This window comes from Aulonocara stuartgranti (assembly GCF_965226115.1).
Source record: "Aulonocara stuartgranti genome assembly, chromosome: 22".
Taxonomy (NCBI): domain Eukaryota; kingdom Metazoa; phylum Chordata; class Actinopteri; order Cichliformes; family Cichlidae; genus Aulonocara; species Aulonocara stuartgranti.
Window position 1 is genome coordinate 17,917,040 of NC_138957.1, and position 23,872 is coordinate 17,940,911.

Sequence of the window (23,872 nt, forward strand, 5' to 3'; positions counted from 1 at the left end):
CTTTCACACAGCTTTGTCTCAACTCCAAAGAGCCACAGAAGTAAAAGCTCATGATAATAATTGAAACAATCTTTGAAAAAATGACTTACCAAGCATGGCAAACAACTCAAATATGTAGAGCAAAATGTTCTGAAACGGCTTCACTTCAGCTTCGATTGGAGCCGTGCTGGGGGCGGAGTCTGTGAATTTACTCTATTGGTGTCATAGCCTCTGTAGGAGTTCAGAGTTAAGAGGTCAAGAGTTAATGTTTCCATTGTAACACCTCCAGATTTGACAGAGAAACACTCATTTTTAACACTCGATTTTAACTACTATCATTTTACACCTCAGAGTTACATTAAAAGAATGTGACTCTGCTTAGAGTAAAATTAACTCTACTTTTGCAAGAAGACTATTAACACCAAAAAATTTAACACTTTTGAATTTGCTGTGTACAATTCTAAAGTGCCTCTAAGTCAATATTTAATAAGACCACCTCTGCTCTTCAACACAGCCCAAACACTCTTATGCAACTTTTCTTGTAATTCTTTTAACTAGTCTTGAAGGTCAAAACTCATCTTTATTTGTTGGCTGTCTTTTTTTTCTCTTCCCCACTGCTTCAATAATGTTAAGGTCTGGGCTCTGGATGGGCCAATCGTTGACTGATGGTGTTTTATTGTGCGTTTTTCTATCCAGATATGCCTCTACTGGATTGGCAGTGTGTTATGGATCGTTGTCATGCTGAAAAATGAAGCACTTGTCAATCAGATGCCTTCAGATGATGTTGTAGGGTGGAACAAATTCAGATGGTACTTTTTGTGTTCATAATTTCATCATTTTTGACAAGATCCCCAACATCACTGGCTGAAATAAACCCCAATCAATGATAGAGCCTCCACCGTGTTTTACAGGTGGCTGTAGACACTTGCTGCTGCATGTCTTTCCTGACCTCCTCTATATATTTTAGTTTCAGATTTCATTACTCCATAAGACCCGTTACCACTGATTTTCGGTCCAGTTCTTCTGTAATTTGGCATACCTCAGCCTTGTTTCACTTAACTGAGAAAGCATCTTGACAGCCACTGACACCATTTTCTGATGAGGCTTCAGTTAACAATACATTAACTACAGGGCCAGATGGAGCTCTCATGACACACTCCACATCATGCTGAGATATGCCAAGGTTTTATATAATACCTCTTTGTGAATCACCTTGTTGGTGCCAACATACTATTTTATACTTGTCGGACTATGTTATCGCTGGTATTTTTAATAGATTCAGCTGAAGAAATTAGAACAAATTTTGTGTTTCTGTGACATTCCACTAGTAACAAAGTCCCTAAAGAAACAAGTTAAAAAACAAATTAAAAATGTCTAAATTCTGTTAGACACAACACCAGTTCAATCCTTCATCCCTCTGAAAATATCAACTGCAATGGCTGGGCTGAAAATCAGTGAAAAAGCAACTGGTGTCCAAAGAAAAACTTCAAAAGATTTTGGAAAACCACTTTAAAAAATCTAAAAAAACTCTTTCTGCTTGGAAGCAACAAATATCAAAATATGAGCACTGGCCAAAGACTTTTGCACAGTACCCTTTTCAGAGGGGAAAAGTGAAGCCTTGGGTGAATTAAACCTAAATTATGTCTACATACACTACCAGTCAAAGGTTTGGACGCAGCTTCTCATTTATTGTTTTTTCTTTACTACGTTCTACATTGTAGATACATAATTAAGACATCAAATATATGAATAAAGATATATGGAATCATGTCGCAAATAAAAAATAACTCTAAATATTTCTTATATTTTATATTCTTGAAAGTAGCCACCCTTTGTTAACAGCACTGCAAACCCTGGGCCTTCTCTAAGTGAGCTTCATGATGTAGTTCCCTAAGATGGTTTTCACTTCCAGCCCAGATAAATGCCACACAGAGTTCCAGTAGCAGACACATCTCTACATCAACTGCTCAGAGGAGACTGCACGAATCAGGCCTTTATGGTCTAATAGCTGCTAAGAAACCACGACTAAGGAAAAACGACAAGCAGAAGAGATTTGTTTGGACCAAAAAACACAAGAAATGTACATTAGACCAGTGGAAATCTGTGCATTGGTCTGATGAATCCAAATTTGAGATCTTTGATTCCACCCACTGTGTCTTTGTGTGATGTGGAACAGGTGAACGGATGATCTCTGCATGCATGGTTCCCACCATGGAGGTGTGATTGTGTGGGGGTGCTTTGCTGGAGACACTGTTGGGCATTTATTCAAAATTGAAAGCACAGTGAACCAACATGGCTCCTGCAGTGGCAGGATGCTGTGGTATTTTTCAACAGGACAATGACCCCAAACACACCTCCAGGCTGTGTAAGGGCTATGTAACCAAGAAGCAGAGTGATGGAGTGCTGGGCCAGATGGCCTGTCCTCCACAGTCACCTGACTTAAAACAAGTCAAGATGGTTTGGAGTGAGATGGACCGCAGAGTGAAGGCAAGACTTTTTCACATTTAGACTTAATGACTTAATTTAGACTTAATGAAGGCTGCACTCGGTGTAGAACAGTCAGTTCATGGTATGCAGTCAGCCACAGTCGCAACCGGCTGCTCTATTGGTTCTCTGTGTGGAGCACAATGCTGCAACCATGTTCAGGCTCAATATTTGCAAATGATAAACAAGCTTATTTAAATGAGTCATAAATGCAAATGCAAAAACAAACACACTGTGACCCTGTCAGTAACACACTCTCCTTCATCCTGTGTGCCACTGGGTTTCTTCTCACGATTCAATTATTTATCAAACTCAGTGTACAAGACTTTTCTTTGTACATTTATTCTTTGCACTTTGCTTTCATGTTTGAGGACAGCAGATTTCATTGTGGGCCCTTTGCATGCCAATAAGAGCCTTGATGTTGACTGGCCAGTGTATCACATCCACACTTTCTTGTGCTTTGGAATCAAATTGAATGTTTGCTGTATCTGCAGTGCTGAGGTTTCTGCAGTTGTCTTCACAACAGTGGTATTGGCCTTTTTTGCTAATTCTGTGTATGCTAAGTGTTTCACTGACACAGTATTGCAACTAATTGTTCACCCCCATGCCTTTCCTACTGTGACGAATTGAACACCCTTAGTAAAGGGGAGATTTTATTAGTTATTTATTATGAACATGCAGTTCTTACATTTTACTGACTATTCACTGGAGGAGATGGAAGAAATACCAGCAATTTCTTATTTCTTCGCAATTAAAGTTATTCTGTTTGTATCTAGTCCAAACCATGTGCAGCAAAGGCAGTAAGGTTTTGTTTTCTGTATGTAATGAACATCAGAGCGATTTTTGATAAGTGTAACGCTATGAGCAACATAATTGCTTAGCTTAGCTATTAGCTAAGAAATTGTAAGTACATATTACTAAATCGCACAATACTGACTGAAAATGTCATTTTTTAAATGCACGACAGCATGGGTCACCGTTCACACAGCCTGATGTACATAACAATATATATTTAATTCTGGAGAACAAGCTCTGTTCATAAGGTTAATAGCTATTAGTAATTATAGCATTAGCTTCAAAGGCACATTCATTACCCAACATTTGACTTTTGCTGTCTATAGGTAGAAATTACTCTGAATCACAGCTCCGCTGGCAATAACACTCTTGGCCATGAGTGAACTAAAGAAACCATCCATCTTCTTCCCGCTGTCCAATTCACGGTCGTGTGGAGGGGTCTGGAGCCTATCCCAACTTCCATGGGTTGAGAGGCGGGGTACATGGTCAACAGGTCGCCAACTAGTGTTTGCACCTATTGTTTCCTGGCCAGGTGGCTACTCAAGGATCTACTTAGGAAGATCCTGTGTTTTGTGGTGGCTACACACTGGCTGTCACTTGGTGTTCGCTCTCTCTGCGGTAGGGTATCACTCCCTGTTCCTGTTCCAACACACAGTGGTGTGTTTGAGTAGCTTATCTGCATAGCAATTTAATTAAACACATTTAGATACCTTCTTTTTTCATAGTATAATCTTCATGTGCTTCATCCAAAGCACACTCTCTGTGTACTCACTCCTTAATTTATTGCCAAAGTATTCACTCACTGTGTCTTTACTGTTTCACTAGCTTAGCTTGTAGCCGACTCGCTAGCAGCATGGCCTCTTCACCTGTTCCTCCTGCACTTTCCTGCTCATTGTGTCAGATATCTAGTTACTCCTTGGCCTCCTTTAGCAGTAATGATACTTGTAATAAATGTAGCCTCTTTGCAGCTCTGGAGGCCAGGATTACTGAATTGGAGACTCGGCTTCACACCCTTGATACACCTGTAGCTAGCCAGGCCCCTATAGGCGGTGCAGCCGAAGGTAGCGTAGGCCCCGGCAGACCCCGAGCAGCAGGGGAAAGAGAACGGCTGGGTGACGGTAAGGAGGAAGCATAGTCTTAAACAGAAGCTGCAGGTACACCACCAACCTGTTCATGTGTCTAACCGTTTTTCCCCACTCGGCGACACACCCGCCGGGGATCAAACTCTGGTAATTGACAATTCTATTCTCAGACATGTGAAGCTAGAGACACCGGCAACCATAGCCAATTGTTTTCCAGGGGCCAGAGCAGGCGACACTGAGGGAAATTTAAAACTGCTGGCTAAGGGTAAACGTAAATTCTGTAAAATTATAATTCACGTCGGCAGTAATGACACCCAGTTACGTCAATAAAATAAATATTGAATCGGTGTGTAAATTTGCCAAAACAATGTCGGACTCTGTAGTTTTCTCTGGTGTTGCTATCAGTGTGTGAAGAGTGGGAGAAGAGGGTTGCATTGACAATCCAACACAATGGGCAGCACATTGAACACATTTTATAAGTGGTCAGAAACTTGTAAATAACTCATGAAAGAATAAAGTTACGTTGAAACCAAGCACACCATTGTTTTTCTTGTGACATTACCAATAAGTATGATGTGTCACATGGCCCTCTTCCTACTGAAAAAACAAAAGTTGTATCCAAGATGGCCGACTTCTAAATGGCCACCATGGTCACCACCCATCTTGAGGAGTTTGCCCCCTCGCATATACTAATGTGCCACAAACAGGACTTTAATATCACCAACCATTCCCATGTTATTACGGTGTAGCCATATAAATGGCCCAACCTGTATTTTGGATCTCTAGCATTTCTAAAAGCATAAACTGATTTCACCACTGATCTTTAAATCAAACTTGTACCATAAAACTGTAATTGTACCACATCCAAGACATGCACGAAAATAAAAACAACCAATACATGATTTTCGGTCTCACTTTATTTAATGATGATGTGAAAAGTAAAGGCTGTCCATAACATTCAGACAACAAAAGAAGAATGTTTTTTTTTCTCCAAAGTCCCCCCCCCATAACAACTAATGGCTCCAAAAATGTTCAGGTGTTCCAAGTGTGATACTTATTTTATACAACTTCTTCATATCTAGACCTCATCTGTACATAACATAGTTACAGATACTGTAAATTAAAAAAAATGACTTCCAAGTATCCTTGTGGCATTTTGTGAAACATTTTCCTATGTAAAAATGAAAATGTACGTAAAGATCTTTACATATACATATATATAGTTCTCTATTCTTTCTGTAATAAGAAAACAATTTATTGCCCCTCTTAAACATGTTGCATTTAACATAGGTTTTGTTTATCATTTTAAACTCTTAATTGAACTTAATGCCATGTGATACCACATATCAAACCGACAAAACAGTAACAGTATGGACCTCTGTGTTGTTCCACTTAATATATTTGTCATATTACTATATTTTTGGACATGTATGTTTTGTGTTCTCCAGAAACCCTGATGATGACACATACAACGATATAATATATATACGTACATGTCACTTTGATCTTCAAACTTAAAAGACCTGTGGCAAATACAAATCATCAGCATGATGTTATTCATTACAGGAATTTATGAGCCCTTGACCTTCCACGATTGCATCTGCTGAACAATTTTTCATTCATGTTCAAAAGAATTGAAATGGTTCATAAAAGAATAAAAATCAGGGCACCTTACAAAATATATCGAACAACAACTGATGATCTGCATTTGGTATTTTTGAATGGACTAAAAGGAAAAAAAAGTAATTTGATAAATTGGTAAATGCCAGGAGTGGTTTATTAAGATTGATCGTTTGCTACTACTTTCACTTTATTGCCCTCGGTGAATTGTTGCTAAACCAGTAGCATATTCGATATGATGATGTTGAGTTTACCCACTGAGAATCTTGGCATTGACGTGTGTGAGCTGATCAAACAGGTTAAGAGAACCTAAATCCATGAGCAAATACACGTAAAACCAAATCGCAGGTGAGAGGATGAAACTACAGAGTGGATTTGTCACAACAGTTGCAAAAACAGAGGTAACTCTGTGAATTATACATTTTATTTCATGCCGTCTTGAGAAAGCCAAATACCAAATATTCCATACATGGACACCATCATCAGGGTATCAGCAAATTGTACACAATCACATTTAATGTAATATATAAAATGTGCGGTTGGTTTGTTTTATCTCCTGAAGGAAGAACCAACCCTCTGACAATGTCTCTCACTCACTTGTCAAGTGATCGTGATTCTCTGGTTGGCAAAGGTGCAGGAGAAGCTGTGACTCCTTGGGTATCTGTGCTCAGGGTTTTCCCTGCTCCTGTACTAAGCAGGAGCTGGAAGGGGAGGAGCTCTCATAGGGGGGGAGTCACCGTGATATGTCCCCATAGCAGGCGGGTCCCTGCTTGGTTGTCTCTTGCTCCAACTCGGTCGCAGGAGAGATCCACTCCAGCTGAGGTGGAGTATTTGCCAAGTACTCCCAAACTGTCCCGTTCACCGAGGCATGGAATTGAAATTAATCTATGACACGTTGTACACTTTACAGATGTGCGGCCAATGTTGTGGGTCAGCGCATTTACCACACTGTGTATGTACTGTGGGTCCTGCAGGCTACAATATAAGACAACAGGCACAGCGCTCAACAAACGCCTTAAAAACTAAAAACCAAGACACCAATGGTGAAACAATATGCTGAGGACAAACCTTCTCACGCTCGATAAAAAAGTCCTTTGTTTGTCCGGAGTCATTACTTGCTTTTCTCCTGCATGAGGAAAGTTTTACAAAAAACTGTCGATGACCGTTGTGCTCAATGCGGTTCAACGGCACTGAACATTACATTTCCATAGCAACCGAGGTATGTTCACTGTTGCTAAGTGTGAAGTGGGTTTTCATGACACTCGATATTATCTGTGAAGAAAGCCCTGTGTCTGTGCTGTATCACTGTGTCCAGCAGTGGCGGCATCACCGTCTTGGAACTGTAAGCTACAGTCGGTAGGGGCTTATTACTTGAGACTCCCTTGTGTTTACTGTCTTTACTACCACTCATGGAAATTCAGGTCAGCCCGCTTAATCCAGACTAGCTGTGGAACCGGAAAACCTACATCCTTTCCACCATCACTTCTCGAGTTTGATCTCTTCTGACAAAGCAGCTTTTTATTCATTTCAGAGTCTTGTGCCTTTTTTTGTGCCATTGACTCCCCCATCGCCCTTAACTGTGCCGGTTAGCTGTAAGGGCTAGATCGGACGGACATCTTAACAGTCTATGGAGACCAATCTGTGGGGATCAATAAGACCAGGCCCGTCACTAAAGCAGTGTCTGAAAAGCACCCGATCTCATGAGGCGCTCTCATATGAGCGTGTCTTTGCGTGTGCACTTCTTGGCGTATTAACACACATAAACGACATCTGTGGAACACTCTCATGGCGTTCTATTTTCTAACATACGCAGCCTTTGAGACTTTTTAAAAAGGCATAGCACTGATATTCTGTATAACATGCTTTCTGAAGACATATTGAGCAGACTGTAAAATATGAAGGCTTATGCAAAGTCTGATGTGAAATCTCTGATGAAAACAAAAAACAGCGGTACAGATAAGCAAAGTGGAAAAAACAAAATAAAAATAAAAAAAGAACCAAGTTGTTTAAATTTCAAATAAATGGGCACTGGTGCATTTTGATATTTGGTGACTCAGACTTTGATGTATCTTACTTTGCTGCCCACAAGCTAATTGATTAACAGTTACACAAAAATCTATATCTCTCATACATATGTCTAATTTGTAGGATGCCATGTTTTATACGCTTTTCATCTGAAATTGTCATGCCTACCTGCCTCTGTTATAAGCCTCACGCTTAGAACCAACTTAATTGTCCATTCACAGCATATACAAAGCTTACAGTACATCAATGTTAAAAATGATGATATTTACATATCTGGACAAGATTGGGAAAGGGTAAAGCAGTAAATTTGATGATTTCCTTTTGTTGGATTTTGCAGATTCCTCATCTCCAAACCATTATCCAGTCACTGAAGCAGTGAAATACTCAAGTTAGATGACAAACTTACGTGTTGCTGCGAGCACATACATACAACAGATTAGGAACAGAAACAGACAATCCCCTCTGAAGCAGATAAGGCTACACATCATTAGGGTTGGTCCACCACAGCTATTGGGGTGTCGCTATATTTGTGCATGTGTGTGTATTTGTATATAGCCTATCTGTGTTTGACTGTGCATATGTGTATATGCCTAGGCAGGCGGGGGGGGCAAATGGACAAGGGGATGTTAATTAAAGGAGTTTTTAAGGGTCATCCAGTGCTCACTCTGTCTCCTCATACCCCATCCTGACTGAGGATATCAGTTTACAAGAAGACCAAGGTGAAGAGGTATGAAGAGTGAACCCCCCTCCCCCCTCCCTTCTCTCCCTGTCCTCCTTGATCCGAGACAAAATACGCACTTACGCTGATGATATCAGTCTATTGTAGAAAAAAAGAATCACATATGTCTCCTCTGCAAAGAGCCAGGTGGGGGAGTGAATGAAGCTCACAGGCCAGAGACCATTACCCGGTAGGAGGGGGGCATGTGTCTGTGCCTTGGGCTCGAACCAGGGCTGCCATTAGGGCTGGTGCAGCTAGCATCTACCCCTCCTATGGAAGGTAAGTAGGCATGATGGAGGATGGGCAGCTGCAAAGACAGTCGACGCTGTATGCTGCAGATAGAGAAGGAAAGGAACAATGTCAGTGATTACAGCACATTTACTGAAGTATTATGTTATAGTCAGCAGTCTGCTCTTTCTTTTCTTGTCATTACTTACAATATAATTTCTTTGCATATCCCATGGATGCTGAAGAATGTGGATTTTTTTTTTTCACTGACTTGAAATTGTTATTTCGGGCTGACAGATCACACGCTCCTTGTCCTCCACCTGCTTTCTTCTTTTTCTTGTAATCTGTTTGCCTCTTTTCATGTCAACTTTGACATGAAAAAAGGCATGTGCTTTTCTCCCACATGAGTCACAGTGAGTGTCTCTGGGGAAATGCTATTTGGAATCTCATGGAAACTCTTTGTAGAGCTGTGCCTTTTCTTTGTACACAGCTGTTTCAGTTTCTTTAGTCAGACTTTCTGTTTCTTTCTTGCCTCAGAAGTGCAGGGTTCTCTCTCGCAACGTCTCGCAACGTCACCAATTTCTTGTCTTTTCCTGAAGGTAAATGTATTTCCGTATATAGAAATATCAGGGCGTAGCAGTATGGAGACGATAATCAGGCTGTATGCAGATTGCACAAGTCTGTTGGTTCAGAATGATTCTGATTTACTGACATACCCACAGTGGTGAGAACATACGTTTCATAAATCTGATGGTAATTTTGCGTAAGCCGTTTTCTGCACGGGATAAGAACAGATATTAATAAATGAGAACCAATGTGTCTGTCTATCACGTTGGATCGCTTTGTTGTATAAATCTAACCAGGGCTGGATCATTTTGCTTCTAATAATGAATTTACCCCATTTTTACTCTTGCTGACCCTCTGCCAGAGTTCCGAGTCAGTATTTGTCATTTGCAAATTAGTGTCTTTGTAAGTTCAAATGTGCGTTCGCAGCTGTGCCCCGGACAGTGCACTTCATCTGCTTTTAGTGATTCCTCTTGCATGATTTATCTGAGCATCATATGGGATATGCAGAGCTAAATTCAGTTCATCTCAGGTTATCAGCACCAACCGCAGCAGTTTTTTCCCCCTCAAATTAATTAACACATTAGCCATAAAGCTAGTGACGGAATTGAATTCCTCACTAAGCAGTAAGCATCTTATTTTTCATTAATTTTAGCAATGGAGCTCTTTCAGGCAGATCTGATCCTGGAAAGGCTTCAATAAAATGCTGTGTTTTAGCAATATGGCCATATGAGCTGGATGTTGCTGTCAATACAACAATTTTGTCACAGTCTGGAAGTGGCATATGCAGTGGTCTTGCTCGATTTACTATTAAAATGTTCGCTACACACTTTCACACATATCAAGTTACAGTGAGAAACTGAACATGGCGAACAGAAAAGATGGATCATAAAAGACTGGCATCTGGCATTGCACAGCTTCCCACAAGCCTTCAGCAATTTCTTTAATTGTTTTCTGTGTATTCTTTAGCATCCTCCTCTCTAGCTTCTTCTTCTTACTAAGCCCCTAATCCACCGTTCCTCTTTCCACCGTCGCTTCTGGGATCGTCTGACGTAAAAGAACATTTCATGCTTCCGCCTGGTGTGACAGTTTGCACCCTACCTCGCCAGAGCCATTGCCACTGCCAGCCATTTTCAAGAAAGTTACATAAGCATTTGGTTGTGTAAAAAATTAAGAGGGGCTAATAAGATTCAAGCTTGTTCTGCATTAAACGTAGTAAAATGTCTTAATTAGGAAAACTTAAATATTAATGGTCCTCAGGCCTTTTCAGTTATTCTGACCCGTCCTACTTTATGTGATGAAAACACAACAGCTTATGAAGGAATTTCGGGATATTTTTTGGAATATCATATAGGACACGGGTGCTACACTTCACAATAACACACCCCTGCATTTTTCATGCCACAAAATATTTATACAGCTCGATCTCTCTCTATTCATAACTCTTTTGTAACTTATTTATATTTGTCTCTTCTTTCTCTTCTCTTTCTCTCCCTTCATCTCTCTTCCCTCCATGTGATCAAACATTCATGTGGCATGGGAACAGCTCCAAGTGTTCCTTTACTTCTGTTCTCCTCCCTGTCTATTTTCAGAGCTGCTTCCAATGCGGGCTGTAAATCAGTGGTTACATAAGCCTCTGCGAGTCTCTACCTTCTTCTTTCTCCCCTCCTTCTTATCTCTGCCTTTCTTATCTATCTAAACATATTTTTTCTCTTTAAACATCTTCTCTGTGTAACTGCCCTCTCCTCTGCATTGTATCCTCCTTGCCTCTTGTCTCCGCTTTCTTCATCCATCCATCCCTCTACATCCTGCATTCTTCTCCTGGTTCTGGTTAAACGTGTGTGGGAGGGAAACTTCTCAATGATGCATGAAGTGTCCCCCCCCCCCCCCTCCCCATTGATGAAGTTGACATCCCTCAGCTTTGCTGCCTTATGAATAATAAGTGAATGCAGATCTGCATTTGAATGTTTTGAGAGTTCATCTTCCTTTAAAAGTTGAGAAAACAAATCAATTACCTGCGTGTATATGCATGCAAAATGGACATGTGTGTTTTTGTGTGTCCGGCTATAAGTAAGCTGCAGGACGTTCAGCATACTTGGAGAATACACTTGCACTCTGTGACGTGATATGCATGTTGGTGGTTGATGGTATGTGCGTTGCGTGGGAGAGAAAAGTAGAGGGCCAGTCCATGCTTTCATAAGGCTCTGTTGCCAGAGCAACTGCCTGAGAGCTGCTGGTGGTTGTGCTACATGTGACATGTCGTCTGATGAGAAAGCTGACAAGACAGAGGGAAAAAAGGGGAGAGACACGGGAGTAGAGGGGCTAAGGAAATGGGAGCGCTCACTGTTCTGGTGAGTTGATATCCTCGAGAGGACCTCTGTTTATTCTGGAAGGATCCATGGAGCCCCACTGCGCCTGTGGTTTCTGCTCTAGGTGGTTCTTCAGTATCGACTTTTCTCCATCTGCATGAAAACATGTGTAGACAATAAAGAAAATTGCAGGCTGTCACCTGGACTTTCATATTTTGTCAGTGTAAGTTGAACATGACTAGGATTTCAAATAAGGCATTGGCCTTCAGTCCTAACATTGGGCTTTCCAACCGTGCAAAAAATAGCAACAAATGCTAATAAATCAGCTAATGCTAGGTGTGTATTGTATGTCAACACACACCTAGCAAAGTTAGTCTGTGAAGGATCATGTCAGCTCAGATGTCCATGCTCACTGCATATGCTTCATTGACACTAAGAAGTTAAACCAAGTGTGTTGACATTCAGTATGAAGAGACCGCTTTTGCATGATGTGCAGACTAGCGTTACAGATTAGTTCAAAAGGAGCAGGTGAAAATGGCTAAAAAAACTAGTCAAAAATTTCTCGCTCAACTATCTGCATGCTAGACAAATTACACAAGTCAGACTATGTTTTGGACAGAGATGCAAAAAACAAACCTGCTTTGCTCAAACTTTGAAAGTGGACGCTAACACTTGGACCAGATTCATTTCAGAAGTGGGGACTGGGTGATATCACAACAGAACAAGTGCACTGAGTCACCAGCTGAAGATGCCAGGATTCAAACCACTGGCCCTGAGGACTGAGGCTTAAGTGCTCTACCACCAAACACACAGCCACCAAAACATTACTGTTTGTGAGTGCCAGTAATCTAAGGCTATCTCTTTACAACAGGGAGAAAAACACTCCCGCTGCATTAAGTAGCACCACATGAGCCGTCTTCTTTCTTAAACGGGACTGGAAGAAAAAGAAAATGTATATCTAATAGTTTAAACCTGAGAAGAATTAATTCAAACAGGAATAATTGGATCTTGTGAGGTGAAAAGCAGGCAAATACTCCTTGTGTACCGTCCTATCATAGGGCAAGAAAATGTTTCAATGAAAAAAAAATTTAATGGTATTTAAAGCCTGAAAATTCGCAAATATTCCACAAGTAAAAAAACAAAACAAAAACACTGTAAAGTATAAAATATTTTGTCTTTCTTTCAGTGCTGTTAATCTATACATAACAGCATTTAACTTATCATGCTAAAATCAGGCCATGGCTGTCAACCTGTCAGAAAACCGCACCTTAACTGTCATCTCCTGGTGTTCTCCAGCATCGCCATGTGCTTCTACATATTCATGAAGACAGCTAGAGCAAGGGAGAGGTGGAGTGTCGCGTCTCACCCTTTGTGAGTGAGCGTAATCGCTGTTGACACAGCGTTCTTCCCTTATAACAGCCAATCATTCACAGCCCCCAATACATTTAGACCAGCTCTCTTATGAATACTGATGACTACAGTTAGAAGCCAGTGGTGATGATGATGATGACCGTCAAGCATAAGTAGAATGAAGCTGGGAAAAGTTTATGTGCCGATGATCTTTAAAGGAAGCTTAACTACCTGTGATTTTATTGTCAGAACGTGTGTCAGGCTGACATTTGTGAGCAGCGCCTTACGCGCGCTCTCTCTTTCTTATTGTCTCCATAAGAGAGAATTTCAGCAACCCAGCAGCTGATACGCTGTAACCCAAACATAAAAATATTTTCTCATTTAGAGAAAACTATTTTTTCATATATACTTTGATCATCTTTTAATTTTTGAAAGGTTTAAAAGAAATTATTTCCAATAACCTACATCTTCTTTGACATATCTAATTTATTGGGCTCCTTTGACGATATAAGCGAGGAAGCACTAGAAAAGGCTGTGTCTTAAAATAGACCCAGTTTTATGAGCCCACACAATCTGAATTTGACTTCATTACACTGAACCTGATGTCAGCTGCCAGCTGCTGCCTCCAATTTCGACAGATTTTTTCCCTCAGCAAGTGTAAAACAACAGGTAAAATGATGCATTTTTATGAATTGAACTACACTGTGGGATCCATTGATTTGACCTTTGAAACCACGCATGCTAAAATAGACAAACTAAAATAAGCTCAGTAAGGAAGATTCACACTGTATCCACTCATCTGCCTGAATTCCTGGGTGTTCAAGCTGCTACTCTATTCCTTACATCACTGTCAAACGTAACTCTGTCATCATCACACTGGCCCAATCATTTTTTGGGTAACTTTCTGTGAACCAATCAGCCTCTGTCCTGGCTCTTGTTCAGTCTCATTTGTGTGACCCACCTCCACTCCATTTCCACCAGAGATCTTTGTCCAGGTCTCCAACTGCTTCATCTCTGCCACCACTAGTGTTTTTCTTCCAGGTGCTCCCTTTAGGGATCACCACAGCAGACCATTTGCCTCCATCTCACCCCACCTCTGAAACAAGCTACATCTCTGCATACTTTCAAAAACAGAATCAAAACTTTTTTTGATCCAGGCTGACACGTAATAGATGTTGATTTTCTTTGCTTTGTTGTAGTTGCTGTTTTCAAAGAAATGTGCTACATAAATAAAATTGCGATAGCCAAAGCCATCCTTATATACATCCATGAATCTCCTCTGTGATCTTCTTTTCCTCCTGCCTGACAGCTCCATATTCAACAGCCACTATCACATATCTATATAAAATCTATCCTTGTATCCTCGGCACCGTCATATAATATCAATAAATAACTTAAAGTAATTTTAAAGCCAAACTATATTTAGTTTCAGACAGGAGGGCGTACACTTATTTTTAGCACAAACACAAAAGGCAGGGGCAGAGAATACGCTAAAACACACAAAAAGAAGCATTACACACATTTCTGTGTGAATGTGCTCATTAACAGCCATCAGTTCACTGCGTAACTATGAACTTTCACAGATGAGGAACTTCTCAAACAATTCCAACACGCTCTGCTCCCAATTGGCAGAATGAGCGCAGCTGTTGTGCTCTTTTACCTTCCCGAGCTCAGACAGATCCATTAGACACCCCTGAGAGCAGCTTTGTGCTGGCGTGTGCAGCAGACACGCTGGATCCGGCTGCTGTACATCAGCGTCACTCTGCGACTCTTAAAATGGTGCCTAATGCAAAGCGACGCTGCTGGGCTGTAACGATTCGCTGATTCAATTTGAGGCAGCAGACTTCATAATGTCTGCCATACATGCATCGTTTAAACAGCACAGGCAGAAGTTTGGAGGACTGATGGGACATGCATCTTTATATTTCAGCAAATTAGGATTTGCTCTTCGTGTTTCCATAAACTAGTCTCGCCCGATGATGACTCACCTCACCTGCTCTCAAACTTTTCTTTACTCTTATCTGGTTCTCGACTTTGTTTCACAGACACTAAACTACCGTACGCCCCAAACAAGAAATAATTAGGTATAAAACCGAGTGTACACCAGGGTTTGAAAGTGAGGCGAGAATGACGTGTGACTACAATATGTGCTAAATTTGACAAACAGCAGTGGAGCATACGTGTACTGAGGTGCTGTAGCTAATCTCATGACTCATTACAGACGTCACAGATGCTCCTGTGTCCCTCGTGCTGACAGGTGCTCCAGCAATGGGAAAAAAAGAAAGATATTCCTTCATCCAGCTGCTCTAAAAGCAGAATTAAAATCCTTTACTAAAACCACTGAATATGGAAATGCACCGTAACGGTGGCAAAGAATTAGTATTAGATAACGTATGTGAGGATTACTTTGAAACTGAAGCCAGTTCAGGATTTTATGATAGTCCTGAAATTGTGATACAAACCACTAAAATGTAAATTACACTCGCTAATGTGTAACACAACGGAACCACAAAATGATACTAGCACAGTGCACGATCACAACATGATATCAAAGTGCATACATTACAACAGAACTAAACAAAAGCAGTTTTGATCTCTATAGCTTATTTCCTGCTTCATGATTAATGTTCGTTTTTTTAAATAACTAACTAGTTCATGCACTATAGTGGCACCACTGTGTAAAGAGGCGTGGCCTCTTAAAGTGACTTACAGATTAGGGATATCAAACTCGTTTCACATCATCGGATGCTTAGAGCCTACGTTGATCCTAAATAGGCCAAACCGCTCAAACTCCACTTTCTGTCACTGAAAAGTCGTTTAACTGCACATTCAATCTCTGAGATTTCTCAATATATGAAAAAGTGGTGCACTTTCATCTCAGCGCACCTCAGTTTTTTTTAAATGATAAAAAAAAAAGGCTGCCGTAGTAAATCAAAGAAATCTGTCAGCTTGACTTTTTGCAGTGTAAATTACAGAAAATGTTTTGGTAACTCATTGCTCAAACTGTCCTGTAATCATACAGCAGAGGCTTTTTGTAAATTCTTATAAAACGCCCTATTTTATTTATTTATTTATTTAATCATTCATTTTACTGTGGACACATTTAAAAAAACAAAAAACAAAATATTTCTACAGTTAATAGTAACAAAAGCTCATTACTGTAGTATGAATGGCTGTGCGCAAGGTCATTATTGTTAGGAGAAGCTGTAAAATTAAAATAAAACACATGCCCCCGTTTACACTTTCCAAAAATGTCCGGTGGGCTGGATCAGGGACGATTCTGGCTGCTTGGCTTTAGGTTTGACACCCCTGCTACAGATGGTTCTGTGAGTGAAACAATTTTTCACTAATATGGGATATTTCCCATGTGCCTCAAATGCTTATTGTCAGACAGATATATAAACAGAGCTATAAAAACAGTATGGCAGTAGTTGACCAGGGCTAAATGAAAGCATGCAGCGAGTATCTCACCTTTGCCATCTGTAAAGTTGCGTATGCTGAGAATGTTGTTGGCATCCGAATAATGGTTCTGTTTAATGTAGGGAGTTTTCTCCGGCGTGTCCTGCAGCTGCATGGTCACTTCCTCCAGCTCTTTGTCCAACTTTTTACCCAGAAAAAAAATGTTCTGTTAGTTCATTGAGTATTACAGTTGATCACTTAAAGTAAGTACATTCTCACCCATCACTTAACTATTGTTTCACACCAAGGTTTCATTAATTATCCACAGACAGCCTATCTCACACACTGTGAGGTTATCAGCCAGAAATGAACCTAAATTAAGGTTTGTCTGGGTGTGACTGACTGCTGTAAATGCTACTTTGCCAAAATGATGAAGAAATCGTCAAAGAAATCTTTTTTAAAGTGTAACAGAACATTTACTCTTTGTGCCCACTGCATCGCTGTCCTGTCTGAAAGGTGATGAATGGTTAAAAGATGAAAACAAAGAAGCTGTAACTGGCTGACCTCTGTTATCCTCATACGGAGGCGGTGGTTATCAGTCTGAAGGCCGTCCAGTCGAGAAGTGTTGGCTTGGTTGACGCTGGTGACTGAGGTGGAGGTCTTGGAGTCTTCTTTCTTCTGATTCTGGGTGAACTTTAATCTGCGGTTCTGGGTGGCTGCGTCTGGGTTTGTTCTCATCGTAATTAGCTGAAAGTGGAGTTATGGGCATTAGTCACAGCTGCACTCTCGCACTCTAAAATTGCATGAGTGCAAAAAAAAAATCAACACCTAACTGTTTACGCTGCGTTTTCAGCTTTCAGGACTTAGCTGAGTGATAATTAAAAGCTCTAGTTTATGTCATTGCAGAGTCTTTCAGCCACGCTCACACACACACCCTCTCTGTCCTATAAAAACTGACCTTGGGAACGAAGACCAGACAGAGCGTGATGGTGCTACAAAAGATGATCACCAGCGCTACAATGCAGAACTGGACATTGGGCTGGTCCCTCGTCAGAAAAGACACCGCGGCGCCAATGATGCACATGATGCCGACGTTGTACACGCTCATTCCGATATATTTGCTATCGTTCAGAGCGGGAATGCTCACATTCCTGGTCTCCCATGCCAGAAAGCACCCAAACAGCTGTAAGAGAAGAGAAAAGGAAGAATATGAGTTATGTTTAAGAGAAGATCACACAAAGATCTGAGAACAAATGAATGACTTTGGTCATAGAAAGTCTGGACTTGTCTTTCTCCATCAGTGACGTTTAAGCAGCTCTCATTTTCCTCCTGCTTGTTTACATTTCTGTCTGAGGTCTTTCAGAAGAATTATTCATTCTTAATTTATTTCTGATTGTTCATGGAGTGGGGGTTGTGTAATGTCACTTAGCTGAAAGCAGACAAAAATAAACTTCATTATATGATGACGTGGTAAAGGGCTGAGATACAATCTAAAGAGACAGCAGTTAGTTTCACGTCTGGAAAATTTTATGTGCGAGTGAATTGTTTGTTGCAGCAGCAGCAGACTGCTGAATAATTCACAGTGAGCTGTGTAAGAGGGCTGCCTGCTTATTCAAAGTCTAAATCAGAGTTTGTGGAATGACAAGCAGAAGAATTAATAGAGCAGTCATCGAGGCTTAGTGCACCTGAGGTGTGCGAGCATGTGGATGTCAGGTACGGCTGCAGTGTACTTGTATGTGTCCATATGTGAGTTTGCATGCATGTAAAAGCAGGGATGACTCAAGCCATAAACGTTTTGGTGTTGCGCTGTACCTCCCGGTGCCTCGCGGAGTTGACGGCTCCTGTCAATTACATCACTTTAACTTTCTGTACCGCTAAACTTCTTTGTTCCTGTCTTATTATTTTACAAGAAAGTCTCTTGGCTTATTCCTCTACCATCTCCTCATTCCTTCCATCTTTCCTTTTTGGGAACTTTTAGGTAGTATTTTTAGCCAGGCTACTCTGTATTCTTTCAATCTGCTTAAGATGAGTCATACATCACCAGAATCTAGCTTTTACTAACACCTAATAATGAGGAACATTTAGTACATGCTTTCATTTTCTTCAGTCTTGATTATTGCAACTCACTCCCTTTTCACATGCGTCTTTCAGCAAGCCCTAGCCCATTTTTAACTGGTCCAAAATGCAGCAGCTAGGCTGCTAAAAAAAACTATTCAGCCCTCACACATCACTCCTATCCTTACTGCCCTTCACTGGCTTCCGTGGAAATTCAGAATTCCCTTTAAAATATTGTTAATAGCATACAAAGCCCTTCATAGCCAGGCTCCTTGCTATAAGGCAGACCTGCTGAGACCTTATTTCAGCAGTTGGCCTCTTCGATTATTCGATCAGAGTCTTTTAACTGTTCCAAGCTCTTACTTTAAAACTAGAGGTGACCACAGAGGTTTTCTTAAACTTTGTAACAGCTGAATTAGATCAGCAGAATCTGTGGTTTGTTTTAAAGATTAGCTTTTTCTTTAAGCTTTTTCCCAATATTTTTGGGTCTTGTTTTTCCATTTAGAATGAATGTTTGACTGTGTGTTTGTATAGCTGGACATGTGCAGCACACTTATCTTTAATGGTCTATCTTCAGTGTCTCTCTTTTTGTGGCAGGCATTATACAGTTTCTCCTTCTTCATGGAGATTTTAAAGCACATATTATCTAGCTATTAGCTAGCTGATAATAACTACACATTCAGAGTTTGAAGCTCTGCTGATGAGCTTAAAGTAACACAGAGTTTTCAAATGAAATCACTGAGGAAAACCATTTAGTCTAAAGTAACTCAATATCGCTGATCCAAAAAACAAAAACAAAAAAAACCAAACAGAAATTTACTTTAATGTCTGTAAGTGTTAAATCAGTAGCAGTTAGAAAAAGAGGCAGTCATACCATAAACTCATACAAGTGCAAATGAAACAAGTAGCTTGACATATTGCAAACTGCGTGCTTTCATTCAGCTTCTCAAGAGTTAGATGAGAAACTCTGTCATATTTGTTTTCTGAAACTGTTAAGGAAAGTATAAAGTCAGGAAAAAAGGAAGCCATTATCCACTCTCATTTCCTCCCCCTTTTTTAATCAAAGCTTCTCCTGTGTTATTGAAGATTGTTTTCTTTCCAGGTCTTTGTATTGGAGAGAAGGGTCCTTCCTGATCCTCCAAAATATTCACCTAAAGTTTTAGGGAAAAAAATCAAAATAAAGCTGAAAGTCTGCACTTCAATCACATGTTCATTGTTTGAGGAACAATCCAGTGTTGTGGCGTACAGAAGCAAAATTACAAAAATTGTGTTTTTGTCCTAATCATCTATTGCATGTCTGTCCAAAATGGGTCTCTTGTTCCTTCTGCACTTTTCTTTGTTTTTCCTGATTAAAAGGTGTTTTATATAGACTTGTTGGTAAATGTAAAGTATACACTAGAGATAGATTGCAAAAGAAAATCCAAGCCACATCAGCAGACACATCTGTACATTTGACGAAATCCTGTTTCCTCACCATTAGTAGCCCCTTGTAGGCATAGACGATGCCCAGCCAAATGGTCATGTGGGTGTTCTCACAGTGCTCCAAGAAAGGTCGGATGGCAATGTCTCGGCCTTGGGGGTCGGCCTGTTGACAAAACAACAAATAGACAAGAAAAAAAAACTGAGTACAGCTCCCACAAAAGTACCAATCTCATCCCAGAGATTGAAACATTGCTGTTAACTCATAACCGCCTGGTTATGAGTAGGAAAAGATTGCTGTTTTGGTTCCTTCAAAACATTAACCCGACATGTTTGAAGACAACATTTAACTGTGACGGCAAGGCGAGTGCCACCCACTTTGCTATTGCATTGACAAACACTGTCACTGGAAGAAATGATAAAACCAACAGAGAAACACTCTAAATAAGCTCTACATAAAGAAAGCCCTCAGTGAGCCTTTCGGCTGTTCTCACATTAGTTTTCGCTTTGTGGCTTACTTCACAAAGGAAATACAGACTATCCAATGCTCCTGCAAATTCAGGGTGTCTGTGATCAGCTATCCAGGTGTGAAATCAAACTGTTTCCCCATCACGGCCACTGGGCCTCTCCAAAGTCAGCTAAAGTTAAATTAATCTGTGCTTAGGATGCTAATGGGCACAACTAATGAAGCTTATTCATTAATGTGATTTACACCTCCTCCTTTCTTTCTTGTTTCTCACTCAGTCTCCGTCACGCTATCTCTTAATCCTGCCATCGTCTCTCCGTTCCTTCCAGCTTTCTCTTCGCTTCCACTTGTCTTTCGCCACAGCTCATGACACGAGTGACTTGCAGAGCAAATTAGCACCTGTGGTGGATATTAATACGCTAAAACACGTCACCTCCCCTTTCCCTTTTTCCCCTCTCGCTACCTTTGAAAAGCCTTTAATAAGAGCATTAGCTTGGCTGCATGGACTCATCTGAGGCCACTCTAATATATCAACTGTGAGACACCTGGGGCGAGGCCGGGCACAATGCCATGATGCTCTCCAGGTGTGTGCATGTTTAGTATTCGCAATTAGACATGTCTAATGTCTCAGCAGATGGTGTGTGAGCGTATGTGTGTATAAGCAAACCCAATAACATTTTTCACGAAACGTAGTCTATAATCGAAATTCCTGGGAAACAAAAAAAGAAGAGTAAACAAAGGGAAAAGAAATACACTGAAAAGATTGCCTCGTTTCCATCCTCATACCTATGACACTGTACTTTTTATTAATGCTCTCAACCATTCACAAATGCACACCTACACATACACACCCCAAAATACCTTGTGCACTTGTCATTCTGACATGAATATTCTCCATTCAGCTTGCATTAATTTAGATTACAGCTATTCATGCCTCCCTTCATGACCTTGATGAATTTATATTAGAGGTTCTCTATAGGATGATGGCTTAAAATGGGAAATTGGTGCTTAAAAAGGTGCCCTGACTCACCCGAAAGAAAGAAAAGAAAAGAAAATGGGCCCATAACACATCATTTCTGGGTATCCTTGGCGAGTTATATCATAGTACAGTTTCCTAGCTTTTATTCCCATGCCTCTATCGTAGAAATACAACTTCCACAGTGTTCCCTACTCAGCTTCTCTTCACTGCTCTTTCTGTTTCAAATGTTCAGCTCTGCACAGGATTACATATGCAGTTAGTTAAACATTGCAAACGGTTTGCAAAAAAAAAAAGAAATAAAAAAGAAAATACACGACACAAACCTTCCCTCCCCCCACAACAACTTCTCCACAATCTTCAAAACTTCTGATGTCGCAAAGCAGAAACATACTGAAGACTGAGGATCGCTTCGGTGGCAGCGAGTTCACACACTTTGTCAAAGCACTCTCGTACCCCTTCTGAGAGTTTCCGTGGCAGCCGCGTGGTTCGTGTCGCAAGCGTCTGAGAATATTCTGGGACTTGAGTTTTGGATTCTTGTTAGCTTTAGGTGAAGGACTGATGGAACGGGGTTTCTGCTTTAAAAGCCATCAGAGGTAGACACTCGGGAAAGTGGGACAGGAGATGACGCACAGAAAGGCTTTTTTTTTTCTTCTTTTTTTCTACATGGAACCACAATTAGGAAAAGGAATCCTAAGATTTTCATCGTGCAGCTACAGGGAGCTTCTACTTTCATTTTATTTTTAGCTTAGTAATGCTGTGAGCATGAGAATATCTGTGCATCCCTTATGCATGAGATGTCCTGGTTTTTGCCAAGTCGCAGGGCAGTAGCAGGTTACTGGTTTCATCTCCGGTCATGGGAAGTAATGCGGTTTTTAAACAATGAAAACAAGCAATCTGCAACCTGCTGACTACATCGCAGAGAAGGGCAGTATTTGTATGCACGATACAAACAATGCTTAAGTGAAATACATTTTTTTTTCTTTTCTTTTTTTTTACAGAAGACAACATGTTTGAAGCATTTTCAGCAATTTTTGTAATTATGTACTGTCAGACCTATATTGAAACAAAATCCTAAAATTATCTGATGAAGCCTGTGAAAAAACTAACAATGAGTCTCCTTTGATCTAACTTTCCACTCCTTCTCCTTGTTCTTCTGATGTCAAATATCCACAAGCAGTAAACAGCCTGTAAAGACTAAGCCTTGAGACATTTACGTAACGGCCGCCCATGAAAGACAAATGCTGATTACACCAGCAGATAAAGTCAGCGATGTTACATTCCGTTTTAGAAAAGACCGCTGACAAGTTGTTAAGATCGATTAAGACATTATTTTAATTCGATAACACGACATAACAGGCGATGCATGATGTAATTTCACAGCATTTACTGTCTAACTCCTCGGAATTTATGGTGTTATTATACTTGTACAAATCAGCAGCTGAATTATGTAGCATCTCCATTAATGCCTCTTGGCATACGTTCTATGTATCTCTTGTGTTCCGCTTCTGTGATGAAGTTGCAGTGCACTGTTTGCGGCAACATTTAAATACGCACAGATGCGGAAAAGTGCAAGTATCTTAGTTTCCTGATTTTTTACTTTAATTTATCGACCAATGCAGCTGTGCTCAGTGTAAAGGATCTAAAGGATTCAGAGACGAGCTTGAATAGACAAAAATGAACCTAAATATCAGATATTTATTACGAACCTTTAAGTTGCTTTGTTTGATCTATGTTGTCAGACCTCTTGAGAGCTTTTCTACAGAACAGCTTTACTCCATCGTTCTCCAGCATCTTTGTCATTTTTGTATATTTGTGTTTTTGGCTGAGCAGCCTCTTATTCCAACAACAATGCTCCAGGAAGTCACACTTCTTGCAAATCAATTTATTCATTCACTACGAGAGACGCATTCTGCATCGGCGCGCTTTGCATAGTCGCAGCTCCGAGCAAACTTGTGTCACTAACAACTAAATGATAAGACAAAATGAGATATAATGCTTATTAGGCTTGGCTCTCTATCGCAGCAGAGCAGACAAGAGTTCTCGCCTTTTGGAGAAAAGCTGTCTGGGGAGTTGCCAGGCAACAGGGCTGTTGGCGGCAGGCGGTGGTGATGGCGGTAAAAGTGCCGGTTCGCTGTCATTTTTCAGAGCATTAGCCTTCTAACGGGATCACTCTGGGAGGGCTGCAGCGAGCACAGTGGTGGCAGATTGTCTATGGAGAGATGGATCTAGATGAAGCGACTGAGGGAGTGATAGAAGAGGGGAGAAGAAACGAAGGGTGCGACGGAAAGACGACCGGAGCATGAAGTATGGATGGAAAGATTGAGTGTGAAATAAGTGGAGTAATCAAGGGGACGAACAGATCGAGAAGTAGATGATGCTGATCCTGTTTTCTCAAAGGGA

The 23,872-nt window shown here is 40.7% G+C and overlaps 1 protein-coding gene across 1 annotated transcript in view; it reads right to left on the minus strand.

The window, feature by feature from the left end:
- Positions 1-8,743: 8,743 nt before the first annotated feature.
- gabbr2 (gamma-aminobutyric acid (GABA) B receptor, 2) overlaps positions 8,744-23,872 on the minus strand; it is a 200,176-nt gene continuing 185,047 nt past the window's right edge. The window contains exons 14-19 of the mRNA XM_082522355.1: positions 20,083-20,193; positions 17,512-17,736; positions 17,118-17,300; positions 16,626-16,755; positions 11,840-11,957; positions 8,744-9,035 (exon numbers count right to left, since the gene is read on the minus strand). Coding sequence (XP_082378481.1) covers positions 8,870-9,035; positions 11,840-11,957; positions 16,626-16,755; positions 17,118-17,300; positions 17,512-17,736; positions 20,083-20,193 — 933 coding nt within the window. The 3' untranslated portion in view covers positions 8,744-8,869. The remainder of the gene's footprint in view (positions 9,036-11,839; positions 11,958-16,625; positions 16,756-17,117; positions 17,301-17,511; positions 17,737-20,082; positions 20,194-23,872) is intronic.